The sequence below is a fragment of the Calonectris borealis genome, chromosome 18, assembly GCF_964195595.1.
Source record: "Calonectris borealis chromosome 18, bCalBor7.hap1.2, whole genome shotgun sequence".
Lineage (NCBI taxonomy): Eukaryota > Metazoa > Chordata > Aves > Procellariiformes > Procellariidae > Calonectris > Calonectris borealis.
The window spans coordinates 3,725,078-3,741,729 of NC_134329.1; the positions used below are offsets into that span (position 1 = coordinate 3,725,078).

A 16,652-nucleotide genomic window follows, 5' to 3' on the forward strand; every position below is an offset into this window, starting at 1 on the left:
GCCGGCCCTCGGCCCCTGCGAGAGGATCCGGATTATTCCCGCCTCTCCTCCTCCTCCCGCCCGCACTTGGTCTCGTCATTGGGTAGCGGCGCTGCCTCTCCGGCCAGACGGAGATGCTGATTGGCCCGAGGTGGCGGTGGGATAAAAACATCACGCCTCAGCCACGGGAAGGAAGGGGCGGGCTCTCGGGGAGCGGAGTGCGGGCTGCCATTGGCTGTGCTGAGGCCCCGCCCTTGGGGTCAGAGGTGAGCGGAGCGGTCACCTAGCAACGGCGGACGCAGGCGGAGCGCGGGAGCGCCGAGGCCCTCCCCGAGGGGAGCCCCCGGCCCGGGACCCCCACGGCCCCGTGCCGGGCCGCTGCCCCCGGCCTCGCCTCAAGGAGATGTTTCTGTTTCCAGGCCCCGGTCCGGGGGAGTCGGTGGCTGCAGGGAAGAGATGGGCCCTGAGGAAGGGCAGCCCAGCCCAGCGCAGCCCACGAGGCAGCGGGTGCCGCAGCTGCCGTGAAGGGCCAAGGGCCCCGTCGGTGAAACACGACGCTCCCAAGACCCCAGGATTACCTCCGTTCCTGATGAGGTGAGGATTCTCAAGCCGGAAGCGAGCAGCCCGGTGCGTAATGCATAAACGTGTTCCATTGGCCCAGGCTGAGCATTTCTCTCGCAGGAACCCACTGAGCCAGCTCCCCAGGACAGTCCCTCTGAGCCTAATCCAGCCTGATAAATTTGATTTTGCACCAGCAGGCTCCCGTCAGCATTACAAATGGGTAGATAAGGCCTCTGTCCCGCTGGAGCATCCCCCTTGCTACCAGAGCAGGGGTGTCCAGTCTCAAATTACCAACATCTTTGCAAACGAGCCTTTCTTCTGCCCACCTGATGCCTCACCGTGTCCTCCCCTTCTCAAAGGTATTTCTTTCTTTGTGTGATCCTCCAAGGCTGGGTTTACAAGGAGAACAATGTGATGAGAGATCTCAAAAATAGCTTTCAAGAGCTGGCTAAAAGACTTACAAGACCTGCATCCCGCAGACCAAGCGGGAAGCAGTGAAACAGCAGAAACAGGAGCTGCAGGCTTCCCTGAATAAGCGTGCTGAGCTACAGCAGGACACTTGGCACCTAAGGGCACAACTCAATACACTCGTATTAGAGCACTGAGAATCAGCGCTGGTGCTCAGAAAGGTAGTGCAGGAGGAGACTAAACCTGTCGTAGTGCCGTCAGGTCAGGCTGCTGCCTGGTCATTACCTGGCAGGACGCATATGACGTTTTTCAGAGCGTACCTGCTCCATCCCAGTGCTCTGCTGATTTCAGTGGGAAGCAGCCCTGTAGCAACACAATTGCAACCACCAAGCAAGGAGCTTACTCACAGGACCGCCTTTTCTCCCTCTCCCCACTGACTCAGCTCTGAAACCACCTCTGCAAAGTGCTGTGCCGGTCTGGAGAGGCTGCATGCTAGCCAGAATGCAGAGCAGCGAGGCTACCGCAGACTGAGCAAGGCATGTGCTGAAAAACAAGTGAGCTGGTATGGGCTAAGCAGAGCAAACGTAATACTGCCTGCACATAAAATCGTCTTTTATAGTTGTTTGTAGCACCGAGGGCTGGGCACAGCTGACTTTGGAAGCTAAGCAGTTCCCAGATTGTCTGGTGCTTTGCTGAGAGACACAAGACAAGGAGTCAGGGTTGAGTCAGAGGTGGAGACTATGATTTATCACAATGCTGAGCAGATAGAAAACCAAGATATAAAGCAGCGGCAGGCAGGAGTCCCAGCTGTGATTCAGGCCTCTGTATCAACAACTCTTGCCTGAGCTGAGCATCGGTGACACTGGACAGGGTGAATCTGGAGCTAGGAAACAACTGAACGTTTCCCCCATCTCATTTTATTCAGACTTGGTGTTTGCTCCACACAAGCACCAGCCTCCTACAGGCAGGGCAGCCCACAGCAGTAACAGAGCATCTTTTGCTCCCGTGCTGGACTGCACAGCTTTGGTGGAACAAAAGGACTGGGCAGTAGTAAAGCGTCAAATGCAAGTGAGAACCGCAGTACAAAATCCAAGCAACCCATTTACATTTTAACCAACATTGTCCTTGTGGTGTAAATAGCGAGGAAGTGCCAGTTCTGACCTCCTGATGGCCTGGAAGCCCTCAGTGACAACCTGGGCCAGTGTGGGACAGGAAAGCGTGTGGCTGATGCGATGGGCTCCAGCTTACCCCACTGATTCGTTGGAGCCTGAACACAGCAGTGGGGGTAAACTGGCCACCCCTGACCATACAAGCCACTGTCAACTTGTTTTTCAGATAAAATCTCTCTTCATTTTAAGAAGCTTCATCTTCTGGAGTACTCCAGCACTCCAATATTGCACTTTGTGTCCTGCTTACGGGTTCAGCGGTTCTCTGCTGCTTAGATTTTGGGGCAGTTACCCCAGTTTGCTGACGACTCACCTCACTGGATCTGACTCATCCACCTGCTGCTAGGGAACAGGGCTCTCGCTTTTGTGTCAATCCTTAACCCTCTTGTCTCCATCTAGTGTCCAAATCACACTTCGGTTTCTCGCCCAGCCCACTTGAGAGACCTGCAGGCTTAACAGCTTGCATGTCACTGTGCCGACGTGCAAATTAAGCTGAACAGGCTCAGATTCACGTCAGCACCCCCAACGCCCCCTCTGAGAATCATAGAATCACAGAACCATTGAGGTTGGAAAAGACCTCTAAGATCATCGAGTCCAACCGTCAACCCAACACACCATGCCCTCTACACCATGTCCCTAAGCACCTCATCTACACGTCTTTTAAATACTTCCAGGGATGGTGGCTCGACCACTTCCCTGGGCAGCCTGTTCCAAGGCCTGACCACTCTTTCAGTAAAGAAATTTTTCCTAATATCCAATCTAAACAACTTGAGCGCAACTTGAGGCCATTTCCTCTCGTCCTATCACTGGTTACTTGGGAGAAAAGACCGACCCCCACCTCGCTACAACCTCCTTCAGGTAGTTGTAGAGGTCTCCCCTCAGCCTCCTCCAGGCTGAACACCCCCAGTTCCCTCAGCCGCTCCTCATCAGACTTGTGCTCCAGGCCCTTCACCAGCTTCGTTGCCCTCCTCTGGACACGCTCCAGCACCTCCATGTCCTTCTTGTAGTGAGGGGCCCAAAACTGAACACAGGATTCGAGGTGCGGCCTCACCAGTGCCCAGTACAGGGGCACGATCACCTCCCTGCTCCTGCTGGCCACACCAGTTCTGATACAGGCCAGGATGCCATTGGCCTTCTTGGCCACCTGGGCACACTGTCGGCTCATGTTCAGCCGGTTGTCAAGCAGCACCCCCAGGTCCTTTTCTACCACGCAGCTTTCCAGCCGCTCTTCCCCAAGCCTGTAGCGTTGCATGCAGAGAAGGCCCTAATTGTTTTCACGTCCCTACAGTTTTTACCGAGGTGGAGAAAAGCTGCTGGATTGCCGCAACGCAAAGCATAGAAAGGGGCCAGAACACTCGATGCTAATCATAAGGATCCCCACCTTCTCAGGTGTTTAATAACGTCAGTTATTCTTGCTTCCTCTCTGCCAGGGTGGCTGGAGCACCGAGCCCCAGAACTGCTGGCTCCCCCTCACCCTCCTCCTCTGCGTGGCTCACTAGTGCGCTGCGCAAGGAATAAACCTCTGCTGAGTGCCACCAAAACTACCTGTCCCTGGCCTTCTGCAGGCGGACACGGCCTGGCTCACAGCGTATTAGCTGGGTTACCGCACCACTGATATAACCTGCTTCTCAGCAAAGCTCTCGGCTCAGGCTCAGCCCCGTCCAAACCACAGAGTTGTGGCCTTTTCCTAAGAGCGGTGGCCCTGACCTGCCCGTGCCTTACTCGGCCAGAGTCCCCACCAAAGGACAGAGGCTGTCTGCAATGTAGGCAAGCTGGAGGGCAGGTTCAAAGGAGCCCGAAGGTATTTGGACCTGGCACCTCTTGAAAAGCCCCATTCAGGCACATTTCCTTTTTTGGTCTCTTTGGGAAGGCTCAGTTCAGCAGCCGGGGGCAATTCTACCCGGATCTGGGATGAGTAAAAGGATCCCTCCATAGGGATGTGCAGGGAAAACCTGCTGAAGGTCCTCAAGCCTGCAGTAACTGGCGTCTGCTGTCTTGCCAGGCTGAGCAAGAGGCACTTCATGCTGTCTGCACCGAGGAAAAGGCTTGGCCCCGACGGAGAAACACACTGTGCTTACCTACTGTTCCTGACTGAGGAGGAGCGCTGAGTGCGCAGGAGAAGAATGAGCGGGACGTGAGGGAGACGGCCATGACCTGTGCTGCCACCCGCTTCCAGAAAAGCTGCTTGTTCCAGACACTCCTCACGTCGAAGACGAAGAAAAAGGGAGAGGCAAGAAGGCCAAGAACTAAGCACAAAATCCATCCTCTGTCTTCCATTCTTTCCTCCCAGCATGGCTGCTCGCTCCCCTGGGGCTCAGCTCTCCCAGATTACAAGCACTAACTGAGATAGCACTTGCACTAAGGCCTGAGCCTGCCAGGGCTGGCTGTCACAGACAGAAGACATCAGAGCAGTGGCACGACGACATGTCTCACTATTTTAGGTTGAGCTCTGTTGCCTTTTAAAAGCAAGAATAACCTTTCTTGCCAACAGGACTGGACCAGGAGTGTCCCTCCTGGCTGGCTTTCCTAGCTTCAGTGCCCTTCATGCGCTGGAGTGGGTCAAGGCCCAATCCAGCTGCTGCTCAATGTGGCAATAAAATAATTTCTGGGGGCAGAATGATGCCCTTAACCTGGCTCGGTTTGTCCTTGGGTGAATTTGAGAGAACATTTCCCTTTGCGTGGGGGGCAGTTACCAGACTCCCTGCGTTCCCTGACCTCAGCAGCTCGTCACTGCAGCCTCCCTTCCCAGGGCAGCAGTGACACTGCCTGCAAACCCCGAGTCACCCGGCTTGCGTCCTTTGTCTGCCTCCCTACTTGTATTCCTAAAGACCGAGTTGCTCTTTCCCACCTCGGGAATGGAAATCGAGGAGGAGCTGCTTTGCTCAGACAGTCTTTGGAGACGCTAGCTGTGCCCAGATCGCACAGCAGCATCCTGCAGAGCAAACACAAGGCCCCAGCAGATTTGCCTTGGATCGTTTATTTGGTGACGAGCACGGCGTTGCTGTGAGCGCACCTCACAACCCTCAGTACAAACCACAGCATTGTGTGTCCACTCGGCATGTCCTCATCACCAGAAGCTGCTGAAATCCCTCTGGCAGATCCTTCTCTGTCACAAAACCCCATCCAGCTCGGGGCATCCCACTGCCAGCAGGACGCAGGGTGATGCCATTCCTCACCTCTCTGCTCGTCCTCCCTTCTCCTTCCTTGCCAAAAGGAGACCATTAAAGCACTGATGAAATGGAGCAAGGCCAGCAGAGAGCCACCAGGACGGTCAGGGCTGGAGCACATGTCCCATGCGCAGAGGCTGAGGGAACGGGGCTCGTTCAGCCTGGAGAAGGGAAGGTTTCAGGAGGACTCAGAGCAGCCTCCCAGTACCTGTGAAGAGGAGGCGACTGTGAGGTCTGAGCCAAGCGCTGTGCTCAGACGCACAGCAGAATGAGAGAACAGGCACAAACCAGAACAAGCAAGGCTCTGACTGCATATAAAGGGAAACTCTCCACCCCAAGGACAGTCAAGCAGCGGGAGGGGGTGCCAGAGCGGTTGAGCAGCCTCTGTCCTTGAGGGTTTCCACCACCCGGCTGGATAAAGCCCTGAGCAGCCTTGCTTGAGCCCATAGCTCACCTGCCTGAGCAGGAGGTTGGGCTACAGACCTCCCGCAGGCCCGTCAAGCCCAAGCGATCCTGCGATTGTACACGACAGGCAGGACGAAGCAGGACTCCTCTGTCCCCAGGACTGGTCGGCGGGGGTCCCCGTCAGGGCCCTCGGACTTTAACTGCCCTAGCCAGCCTCGCCTGGGACCTCCACCCCAGTGGCACCCTCTGCTCCCCGGTCTGGGAGCTCCACCTGAGCTCAGGCCCTGCCTGTCCCCCCCCGAGCTTCGCTGCAGGTGTACCTGTGCCTGGCCCTTCTCCTGCTGCAGGCAGTCCCGTCTCCTGCTGTTCTGACTTCCCGGCTGGACTTCCTGGACAGAAGGAACCTGACTCCTTACCATTCCTCATCTGATGACCACTGGACAGTCAACGGAAGCTGCTGTTACCACCAAGGCTGTCCCGCTCCGGTGCTGCGGTCACCCTCAGCTCCTGGCTCATCCTCCCACGCGGAGCGGCCCCATCCTTCATTCGCAGCCACGAGAGGCCCCAGGGTCCTCGCAGACTCGCTCACGAGGTCAGGCCCCACCTCGGGTAGGTTAAGGCCGTATTTACGTCCAGAGGGATGTTTGGCTTCACTTCCAGGGAGGCCTGGGTTTGCAACCACCCACTGCCTTGGAGTTCATGGCCGAAGAAGGTCCGGACATGCTTTTTGATCGACCCCTCATCAGAGGGCCTCGGGGGGTCGCAGGGGCTGTCAGAGGGCTCTGGTTTTTACACCTTTCAGTCTTGGGGTTGTCCGAAGCCAGGCGGAGCCCATCTGAGGAGGTGTGCAGCCGGCTGAGAGACTGGGAACGTCCTCTGCAGGGAGCACCCCGGCCTTCGGAGCCCAAATCGCTCTCGGGACGCTTCCAGACGCAGGACTTGTCCTTACGGCCCGCCTCAAAGCCTGCTGTTGCCGGAGACGCAGGGGCTCGCGGGTGGACGGCTCTCAGGGGGGTCTCCCTGGAGCGGGGGGAAAGGCCGGGCTGGTTTCGGGGGGCGGGCGGAGGGCTCCAGAGCAGCGGGTGGAGCTTGGCTACGTCTTCCTTCCTCATCCGAGGCGCTGCCCAGGCCGGACCCTCGGGCTTGGCACCAAAGAGGGACTCGTCGCAGTAGGACGGAGTGTGACTTCTCAACCTTCACGGGGCAGCAAGGAGACAGAGCCGTGTTTGTTAAGGCGGGCAACGACAGCACGGAGACCCGGCCGCTGCGCGGGGGCGCTCACGGGGGACAAACCCTCGCGGGTCCGTGGAGGGAGGCTGAGCTTCGCCCCAGACCCTCCCGAGGACCCCCCGGGGCCAGCCCAGCCCCCGCCCCGGGGCCACCGACACTTAGTGAGCCCCGAAAACCCGGGGCTGCGCGCCGGGCTGGCGGGAGCGCCCCGTGCCGCCGCTCACCTGCACTTACTGCTCGGCCGGGGGCCGCCGCCACCGGGAGGAGCCGCCGCCGCTGCCCAGGGAGGCGCGAAGCCGGGCGGCGCCGGGCGGGCCCCCGCGGGGCTGCCGAAGAGCGACTCGTCCACGAAGGACGCCCGCGCCCGGCGGAGGCCCCGGCCCCGGCCCCGGCCCCGGGCCCGGCCCCCCCGCGGCAGCGCGGCAGCGGCAGCGGAGCCGCCTCCCGCGACCGGCCCCGCCGCACGCATGGCCGCGCGCCGCCCGGGGCGGGGATGGGACCGGCCCCGCCCCTTCCGGGCCCGCCCCTTCCGGGCCCGCCCACCACACGTGCTTCCGCCGCCGCCGCTAGCGACATGGCGCCGCCGCGGGCCCGCCGCCAGCTCCCGGGAGCGCCGGTAGGGGCGGGGGGGCGGGACCGGGGAGGGTCTCGAGGGCGGCGGTGCCGGTGTCCCCTGTGCCGGTGTCCCCTGTGCCGGTGTGCCCGGTCCCGGTGTGCCCGGTCCCCACGTGCCGGTGTCCCCTGTGCCCGGTACCGGTGTGCCCGGTCCCTATGTGCCGGTGTGCCTGGTCCCCGTGTGCCGGCGTCCCCTCTGCCCGGTGCTGGCGTCCTTGGTACCAGTGTCCCCAGTGCCCATGTCCCCGGTACCGGTATCCCCAGTCCCCGTGTGCTGCTGTCCCCAGTACCGGTGTCACTGGAACCAGTGTCCCCAGTACCAGTGTCCCCAGTGCCAGGTGCCAGTACCGGTGTCCCTGCCCGCCAGGCCGGCAGTGCAGAGCTGCAGTGCCCTGGCACTGCCGGGTCACCCATCGCCGCAGCCGTGTCCCCGCTGTCCCCAGGTCCCCGCGCCCCCGCTGCCCGCCTTCCCCGCCGCCGAGGAGGACGACGGTGCCGACGCCGAGCCGGACACGCGGGCCATGGTGCGGGCCCGGAACCAGAAGAAGAAATCCGGGGGCTTCCAGTCCATGGGTGCGTGCGGGGCGGGGGGCAGCCGTCCCCAGGATGGGGACCCTCCCCTCCTGCCCGCGCCCCCTCACCTGTCCCCGTCCCCGCAGGCCTCAGCTACCCCGTCTTCAAGGGCATCATGAAGAAGGGCTACAAGGTGCCCACCCCCATCCAGAGGAAGGTGAGCGCGGGGGCGGCGGGACCCCTGCCCTGGGCTGGTGGCGGTGGGACAGTGACAGTGACGGCGGGGCGGTGTCTCGCAGACCATCCCCGCCATCCTGCGCGGCCGGGACGTGGTGGCGATGGCGCGGACGGGCAGCGGGAAGACGGCCTGCTTCCTCATCCCCATGTTCGAGCGGCTGAAGGCGCCCAGCCAGGCCGGGGCACGCGCCCTCGTCCTCTCGCCCACCCGTGAGCTGGCCCTGCAGACCCTGAAGTTCACCAAGGAGGTACGGGGGACAACGGGGACGACAGGGACGAGTGGGGACAACGGGGGCGAGTGGGGACAACGGGGGCAAGGGGTTTGGTTCAACGCCCCCCTGACGTGTTTCTTTCTCACCCCACAGCTGGGCAAGTTCACAGGCTTGAAGACAGCCCTGATCCTGGGAGGAGACAAGTAAGCTGTCCCCGTGTCCCCACCGGTCCCCGCTTCCCTAAAGCCTCCCCAAAACCTGGTGAGGGGCTGAGCTGCCCTGTGCTGCCTGGTGCCGCCCCAGCCTCTCCCCGCTCTCGCAGGATGGAGGACCAGTTCGCCGCCCTGCACGAGAACCCCGACATGTGAGTGGGGTGCGGGGAGGGGACCTGGTGCGGAAATGGCCCCCAAGAGCTACCCGCCGTCTGGGGACAGCGCTGGTGTTTACAGCCAGTGTGTCTTACGGACGTGTCCCGGTGTTCCCCTGGAGCACCTTCCCGTGCTCCCCATGGGGTCAAGGGGGTCTCTACTGGGTCTTCCTTGGGTCGGATTTGGGAGCTGCACCCAGGATAGTGTGGGGACGCCGTCCCCCCACACCTGGTCCTGTCACCAGCTCTGTCCCCGCAGAATCATCGCCACCCCCGGGCGCCTGGTGCACGTGGTGGTGGAGATGAAACTGAAGCTGCACACCGTGGAGTACGTGGTGTTCGACGAGGCTGACAGGTCAGCGGGGTGCAGGGGGGTCCCCAGGGGTCCCCAGGGCTGGCAGTGTCCCCGCCTGTGGGCTGAGCGACGGCGGGAGTGAGGTGCCCTGGGGGGTGGCAGGGCTGGGCACGGAGGGACCGAAGAGGCGCTGCCATGTCCCGTGTCCCCTCCCCGGCAGGCTCTTCGAGATGGGCTTCGCCGAGCAGCTCCAGGAGATCATCGCCCGGCTCCCGGACTGCCACCAGACCGTCCTCTTCTCCGCCACGCTGCCCAAGCTGCTCGTCGAGTTTGCTCGGGCCGGTGAGGGGCGCGGGGCAGACGGCAGCAGGGGGGCTGGGCCTGGGGGGAGCCGGGGGATGGGGGCACGGCACGGTCCCACAGCTGGGCTGGGCCCAGGGCTGGCGACACTGAGCTGGGTGTCCCCAGGGGCTGGTCCCAGTAGCCTCCCCCGTGCGACCCACGTCCTGCGTGTCACCACATCCCACAGGCCTCACCGAGCCGATGCTGATCCGTCTGGATGTGGAGTCCAAACTCAGCGAGCAGCTCAAGGTGAGAGGGGCCGGGGGGGCTCGAGATGGGCTTTGTGCCCCCCACTCCCCGCAAGTCACCCCGCGGTGGCTCCAGGCTCTCCAGGAGGGGACAGGAGGGGTGGCGATGTCTGGTGTGGGGCCGCAGAGGGCTGAGCTCTGCCCTCCCTTTGCAGCTGGCTTTCTTCCACGTGCGCGGGGACGACAAACCGGCTGTGCTGCTCCACCTGCTCCGGAGCGTGGTGAAGCCCCAGGACCAGACGGTTGTCTTTGTGGCCACCAAGCACCACACGGAGTATCTCAAGGAGGCAAGTGGCATTTGGGGGTGCCCAGCATATACCCCTGTCAAAGGGCAGGCTGCCGGGGGCGCCTAGGACCCCTTTCCGGACCCACGTGGGGTCTGCATCTACGGGCACATCCCTGCTGAAGCCTCTGTTTCGCTGGTTTGAAGGAGAAATCCCAGCATATGTGATCGTGGAGGTGCTGCATCCACCTGCTCATCGGAGAGAGGGGGGAGCGCAGTGGGATTTGGGGGTCCGGGTGGGCACCCTGGGATCTCAGGGCCCTGGGAGCTGGGGGGCCCTGTCCCTTGGCTGAGGGTGCATGCCCGGGTGGGGTCTGATCTCTCTTCCCCCCTCCCCAGCTGCTGGCGGCGCAGGGCATCCGCTGCACACACATCTACAGCTCGCTGGACCAGACCGCCCGCAAGATCAACATCGCCAAGTTCGCCCAGGGCAAGTGCCCGGTGCTGCTGGTCACCGACGTGGCCGCCCGCGGGCTCGACATCCCCATGCTGGACAACGTCATCAACTACAGCTTCCCCGCCAAGGCCAAGCTGTTCCTGCACCGTGTCGGTGGGTGCCGGTGCCCCGCGCAGGGGTCCTTGCAACCTGGGGGTCCCTCAGGGTGACAGGGAGGGTGCGAGTGGGCTGTCCCTTGTCCCCTGTTTTTCCCATCCCTGTGCCCTGCTGGGCTGGCAGTGATGTCCCTGACTTGGTGGGGATATCTTTGGGGCAGGAGGTCGCCGTGTTGTGACATCAGGAGACAGGCTGGGGACAAAGCAGGGGCAGGAATATCCCTGATTTCCCAGCTGGACTGCAGGGGCTCTTGGGGGTAGGGCTGATGCCTTCCGTTTAGGATGGCACCACGGTGGGCTCCCCTTTGCCCCCTTCCCCAGCGACCCACAGCCCCTTGCCAGCCATGCCCGCCTGGTAAATGTCACGTGCGTGGGCTCCCGGGGCACCAGTGGGTCCCTGCCCGGGTGGGGGCAGGCTGGGCTGGCACCAGGTCTGGTTTCCCACTCTCCTCCTCCCCTTGCCAGGCCGCGTGGCCCGAGCTGGCCGGAGCGGCACTGCCTACTCGCTGGTGGCTCCTGATGAGATGCCCTACGTCTTTGACCTCCACCTCTTCCTGGGGCGCCCGCTCCTCCTCGCCGGTGCCCAGGAGATGCCCGCTGGTAAGGCAGACCTGGGTGCAGGCATCGGGGTGGCCGTATGTCCAAGCTGGGACGCTGGCCACGTGGCCGCTGTGGTTTTATCCTTGGCCCGTGCTGGAGGTGGTGATCTTGTGGTTGGCTTTCGTGCAGAAGGGCAGTATGCTCTCATTACTGGGGTGCAGCTGGGGAAGATGGGGTGCTGGGGGCTCTGACACACCCCGTGTGTCAGGGATGCTGATTTAACACCACCGAGCTCCTCGTGGCTGTTAGCTCTGCTCTGTTAAATCCTGGATTGCTGCCGTGCCCGCTGCAGCAATCCCAGGGTGGGTGCCAGCGAGGTGACACAGTGTCCCGCGGGCCGCAGATGCCAGCGGGGTCCTGGGCCGTGTCCCCCAGAGCTTGGTGGACGACGAGGAGTGCCTGCTGCTGACAGACCACGAGGGCTCGCTGGAGCTGCGGAGCCTGCGCCGCGTCGCCGACAACGCCCACAAGCAATACCTGCGGTCCCGGCCCGGCCCCTCGCCCGAGTCCATCAAGAGGGCGAAGGACCTGGACGTGTCCCAGCTGGGCATCCACCCGCTCTTCAGTGAGTGCCTCGGGGACGCCGAGGGGGGGGACCCCGTTCCTCTTGCCAGGGAGCTAATCTGTGCCCCGCTCCGTGCCCACATTCCCCAGGCGCTCGCTTCGAAGACACCGAGCTGGAGAGGCTGAAGTTCGTGGACAGCATCAAAACCTACAAGTCCAAGGCGGTGAGTTGAGACCCATCCTCGCCGGGGTGGGGTGGGGGGCAGGTCCGTGCGGCCGGCCGTGCAGCTCACCGGGGCTCGCGCTCCGCCCGGGAGCAGACCATCTTCGAGATCAACGCCACGTCCCGGACGCTGGCCAGCACCGTGATGCGGTCGAAGCGGCGCCACGACCATGCCCTCATCGAGAAGTACCAGCGCGGGCAGCAGGAGAAGCGGGCAGCGGCTCTCAAAGGGCAGGGGCTGTGCCCGGCTCCCCCCGGGCCCGAGGAGGGAGAAGAAGGAGAGGAGGAAGACCTCCAGGTAACAGGGCAGGGATGGGGGGTTTGCCGTGGATGTGGGAGCTGCTGCAAGGCAGCCTCGGCTGGGGCCCCCGGGCTGTGCCAGGGCTCGGGGGCTGGTGCAGTGACTGGTGGGGGGGACACGGCTTCTCCATCCCATCCACCATCCCCTCCCAGGACGTGTTCTCCACCGTGGTGGGCCAAAAGCGAAAACGGGGCCGAAGGGGAGAAGATGGTGCCAGGAAAAAGCTGCAGCAGCCAGCGCAGCGGGACGAGGACTTCTACGTCCCGTACCGGCCCAAGGACTTTGAGAGCGAGAGGGGGTGAGTCCGAGAGGGCTCCCGCTGCCGTCCTGCCCCGTCCTGCCCCGGGGGCTGCTCTCATCACCTGCCCTTTGCAGGCTGAGCGTGGGCGGCGAGGGCAGCCCCTTCGAGCAGCAGGCGGCCGGAGCCGTCCTGGATCTCATGGGTGACGAAAACCACAACCTCAACAAGAGCAAGCAGCTGCTGAAGTGGTGAGTGGGGTCTGCCCATGGGGTGGGGCGGGGAGATCAGGGCTGGGGTCCCACTGCCCTCCCCTCTCTCACAGGGACCGCAAGAAGAAGCGGTTCGTGGGGCAGACGGGCCAGCAGGACAAGAAGAAGGTGCGGACGGAGAGCGGGCGCTACATCAGCAGCTCCTACAAGAACAACCTGTATCCTGCCTGCCTGTGCCAAGGCGAGGGCTGGGGATGAGGGGGAGCGGGGCTGGACCCGCCGGCAGCCGCACGGCATCGTGCCCTGCTCCCGGGGAGCGATCCTGCGCCAGGGCAGTGGCCTGGGGAGGGAGGCTGGTCAACGCTGTGGTGGGTCGAGCGATGGGGAGTCGGGCGCTGGGGAGTCACCGCACGTTCCCTTAACCCACCCCGGCCCAGCTATGAAAAGTGGAAGCAGAAATACAAGGTTGATGAGCGCGACGAGGATGAGGAAGGTGAACGAGGCAGGGAGCAATTCAGAGGGAAGCACAGGCGCGGGCACGGTGAGTACCTGGAGCAAGCGATGGAGCCCCGCATCGCGTCCCCGCCACCTGGCTTTGGCCTCCGAGCTGAGCTTGGCTGTGTCCCCCCCGCAGGACCCGGGCAGCCCCCCGCCCAGGGCAGGGTGCGCTCAGAGCTGAAGAACAAGCAGCAGATTCTGAAGCAGCGCAAGAAGGCGGCCAAGCAGCGCTTCCTGCAGAGCGGGGGGCTGAAGCGCCTGAAGGCCAGGAACCGGCAGCGGGTGCAGGAGCTGCGGCAGATGGCCTTCGGGCGCCGGGTGGGGGCCGCCAAGAAGGGCAAGCTGCGGAAGAAGATGTAGGGGAGGGGGCCGTGCCCCAGCAGCTTCGCCCCATGCCCAGGCTGGGGGCGGGGAAGGAGACATTAAATACTTGGCTGGTTTTGCATCCTGACTCCTCTTTGTCCTTGCCATGGGCATCGTGCCTGGGATAATTCCTCCCCCCTTGGGCCACCCCCACGCGCAGTCCTGAAACAGCCGGGTGCTGCGGGTGCACAGCTGGGTTATATTTTGACAGGAGACGCCTTCGGAGATACCAACAGCCTGAACACGAGCAGCAGCTCCCCCTTCCTCCATGGCAGCCGGGTCCCGCTGCCCAGGGTGCCCCTTGCAGGAGGGTCCCCCGGGAGGTCGGGCTCTGCCCTGGGGTGCCCTGGCCCCTGCCCTGATGCGGTGTCATCCCAGTGTGCCTGTGCCGCTGCCATCCGTGTTGCCTTTTGTTGTGGGGGTTCCCAGGCTTGTCAGGGAGCGACCTCCATCCCCGGGGGATGCGGGGGGTCCTGTGGCTCCATGCTGGCCGTGGCAGCCTCTCCCCAGCCCCGGGAGCGAGTGGTTGTCCCCAGGGGCTATTCCCAGCTCGGAGGCACCCTGGCAGCCCCGTGGCGCAGTGGGTGCGTGCTGGTGGCTGCAGGCAAGCGTGGGGCACGCAGCCCCGGCTGCCTGGGGCGCAGCTCAGCACCGATGGCAGCCAGGTCCTGCATGCAGAGCAGCACCTGCAGAGATGGGACCTGATGCCACAGCCGGCCGGGGACATGGATGTCCCTGTGTTGTTCCCCCCCCCAGCTCCGCTGCCCAGGGGAGAGGGCTGCGCTGACCATGTCCAGCTGGGCCTCGGTGTCCTCCAGGGCCACATCCGTGGCGACCTTGAGCCGTGCAGTGGCGAGCTGGAAGAGGTTCAGCACTGCCAGCTTGATCTGCCCCAGCAGCAGGGTCTTCTGGGCGGCCGTGCTCTGGACGTGGGCCCAGCAGGACTCCTGAGGGACAGAGCGACAGACAGCCCTAGGCTCTCCCCCCAGCCGCGTGTCCCCTGCACCCCCCGGCTGGGACAGGGGGACCCGGGAGCCCTGGCTGTGTACCCCACCATGCACAGTTCTTGATGATGCTTTCTGGGCACGTGGGGACCCCCAGCTCAGCCCAGGGGGTGCTGCCCGGCTTCCCAGCACCACCACATTGGGCATCTCCCCTCTGCAGCATGCTTGGGGTCCATGCTGCTGCCCCTCTCCCCGGGGGGGTCCTTGGGCATTCTGTGTCCCCCCTTACCCTCTGGAGCACATCATGGCGGGCGGCCTCCAGGTGTGCACGGAGCTGGGTCAGCTCATCGTTGGTGCGCAGGAGCTCGCTGCTGGCCTCCTGCTGGTACTGCCGGAGCCGTGCCCAGCCCCGGGCCAGCCGCTCCTGCCCGGCTTCTGCCTGTTGCGCCAGGGCTGCGTGGACCCCCGCCAGCGCCCCGAAATGGGCCAGCGTTGCCGGGACGTCCTGGAACTGGGCAGCGGGAGGGGGCTGAGAGGCTGCAGGGGCTGCTGCCCTGGATGTGGTTGGGCCCCCGCAAGGGGCTTGCGGACGTGCAGGGTGACACCGCAGGATGGGGACCCGCACTCACCTGGCCCGTCCTGGCCAGCACGCCCCGCAGATAGTCGCCAAAGCTGCGGAGGCTCCGCAGGCGCCGGGCCAGGCGCTCCCTGTGGTGTAGCAGCTCTGCGAGCTCCTGGCGCAGGCGGGCAGCCTCAGCACCCTGCTCTGCCGCCCGCGCCCGCTCCTTGTCTGCCCGCCGCAGTGCCCGCTCCTGCCTCGCCGTCGAAGCCTGCGGTGTGGGGATGGGGTCAGTGAGGCCCCGACGGCCAGCCCAGCCCCGGCCCCCGCCCTGGCACCTTAAGGAAGGCATGGAATTTGAGGACAACGTCCCGGAGCTGGTCTTTCCGCTGGCCCAGCTGCTGCCGGCGCTGCTCCAGGCACTCCATCCTCTGCCGAAACTCCTGAGGGACCACCGGGTGCTGAGAGCATCGCCCCATGCCAGAGTGCCGGGCGGGGGGGACGGGCACCAGCCCATGAATTGTGCCTGGCTGGGGATGTGCCCGCCGGCTGCTTGTATCCCGTGGCATGCCACAGCCTGGGGGCTGCAGCCCCCAGGGCACATGGAGGGGCTGGGGGCCGCCCTTACCTCCCGCTGGCTCTGCAGCGCCCGTTCCACCTCCACCACCTCCCGCCTCTTCTGCAGCAAGCGTGTGGAGGGCAGCAGCGCGGCAGCATCCCACGCCGGCACCGTCCTGCCGCGGGTCGCGTGGAGCTCATGGTGGCCGGGTGGGGAGAGCCCAGGCAGGGTCACCCACCACTGTGGCACGACCAGGAGCCCCCCAGGGACCACCACTGCCTGCCAGGGCTCAGCGCGGGGAGCTTGGCCTGCTCTCCTGTCACCCACCCTCACCCCTGCCCATCCCTCCCGCTTCAGCCTCCTCCCCCTCGGAGACCCCCAGCACCACCGCAGTGTCCCAAGGAAAGGACGAGTCATGGCACAACCTCAGCTTTCTGGTTAGACCCCAGGGAATCCGCTGCCTCCCCGCAGGCCACAGCAGGGCAGAGGTGTCTGCAGCTCCCCGTTTCCGAGGGTGGCAGCAGGAGCTCTGCTCCCGGGGGGACCCCTGTGAAAGCCACCCAGGAGTGTGTCGGGCAGCACGTGGGCACGCCGGTGACCTGGCACCTCTGGATGGGGTGCAGGCGGAGATGGAGCCCTGACACTTACCAGGGTGCCCTTTCCTTCCTGGGTGCCCCAGCTGGGACACACCACAGCCCCCTGCCTGGGGACCCAGCACCCACCCAGCGACACCCACCCTGGCAGTGGCACCCTGGGGACCCAGCGATGGGAACATAAACTGACAGACCACCGGGGATGCGGGATGCGCTGGCCCCGTTGCCGAGCCCTGCTCGCCTCCAGCCAGCAGCATCTGTGTGGGAGCCGGGTGGGCAGCTGCCCGTCCCGCGGGGGGCATGGGGGGATCTCACTCACTGCAGCCGCAGCTCGTCCCGGAAAGCCGTGCGCAAATGCTCCTCCAGGTCGAAGGCCATCTCACCCGGTGCCTCCTCCTCGCCGAGGGGCCGGCATAGAGGAGCTGGGACGCGGGGCAGCCGAAATGGCGGCAGCACAACACCGTTGCCAGGGGCAGCC

At 64.1% G+C, this 16,652-nt stretch overlaps 3 protein-coding genes and 1 long non-coding RNA gene across 4 annotated transcripts; 2 read left to right on the plus strand and 2 right to left on the minus strand.

Annotated features, from left to right (window-relative positions):
- The first annotated feature begins 15 nt into the window (after positions 1-15).
- LOC142090050 (uncharacterized) lies at positions 16-4,769 on the plus strand. The gene is made up of 3 exons (XR_012676393.1): positions 16-245; positions 399-573; positions 3,545-4,769. It is a non-coding gene; the product is annotated as an uncharacterized LOC142090050 (long non-coding RNA).
- A 306-nt stretch (positions 4,770-5,075) lies between these two features.
- RITA1 (RBPJ interacting and tubulin associated 1) lies at positions 5,076-7,492 on the minus strand. Its single transcript, XM_075167294.1, is given in 4 exon segments — positions 5,076-5,489; positions 6,007-6,880; positions 7,141-7,397; positions 7,400-7,492. Coding segments are annotated over 3 exon segments (894 nt in total). The 3' UTR covers positions 5,076-5,489; positions 6,007-6,336.
- On the plus strand, positions 7,440-13,601 carry DDX54 (DEAD-box helicase 54). The gene is made up of 20 exons (XM_075167276.1): positions 7,440-7,532; positions 7,975-8,104; positions 8,191-8,261; positions 8,344-8,529; positions 8,647-8,696; positions 8,816-8,857; positions 9,120-9,215; positions 9,376-9,497; positions 9,685-9,746; positions 9,901-10,032; positions 10,368-10,578; positions 11,046-11,180; positions 11,524-11,745; positions 11,835-11,908; positions 12,005-12,205; positions 12,361-12,506; positions 12,584-12,697; positions 12,772-12,876; positions 13,096-13,199; positions 13,293-13,601. The coding sequence occupies exons 1-20, from the start codon at positions 7,491-7,493 to the stop codon at positions 13,514-13,516; spliced, it is 2,469 nt and encodes an 822-aa protein (XP_075023377.1). The 5' UTR covers positions 7,440-7,490; the 3' UTR covers positions 13,517-13,601.
- A 74-nt stretch (positions 13,602-13,675) lies between these two features.
- Positions 13,676-16,640, minus strand: CFAP73 (cilia and flagella associated protein 73). The gene is made up of 7 exons (XM_075167293.1): positions 16,494-16,640; positions 15,651-15,756; positions 15,361-15,465; positions 15,093-15,293; positions 14,753-14,974; positions 14,308-14,466; positions 13,676-14,205 (listed from the first exon to the last, which is right to left on the minus strand). Exons 1-7 carry the CDS (start codon positions 16,550-16,552, stop codon positions 14,059-14,061), a joined length of 999 nt encoding a protein of 332 aa, XP_075023394.1. The 5' UTR covers positions 16,553-16,640; the 3' UTR covers positions 13,676-14,058.
- Between the last annotated feature and the right edge of the window lie 12 nt (positions 16,641-16,652).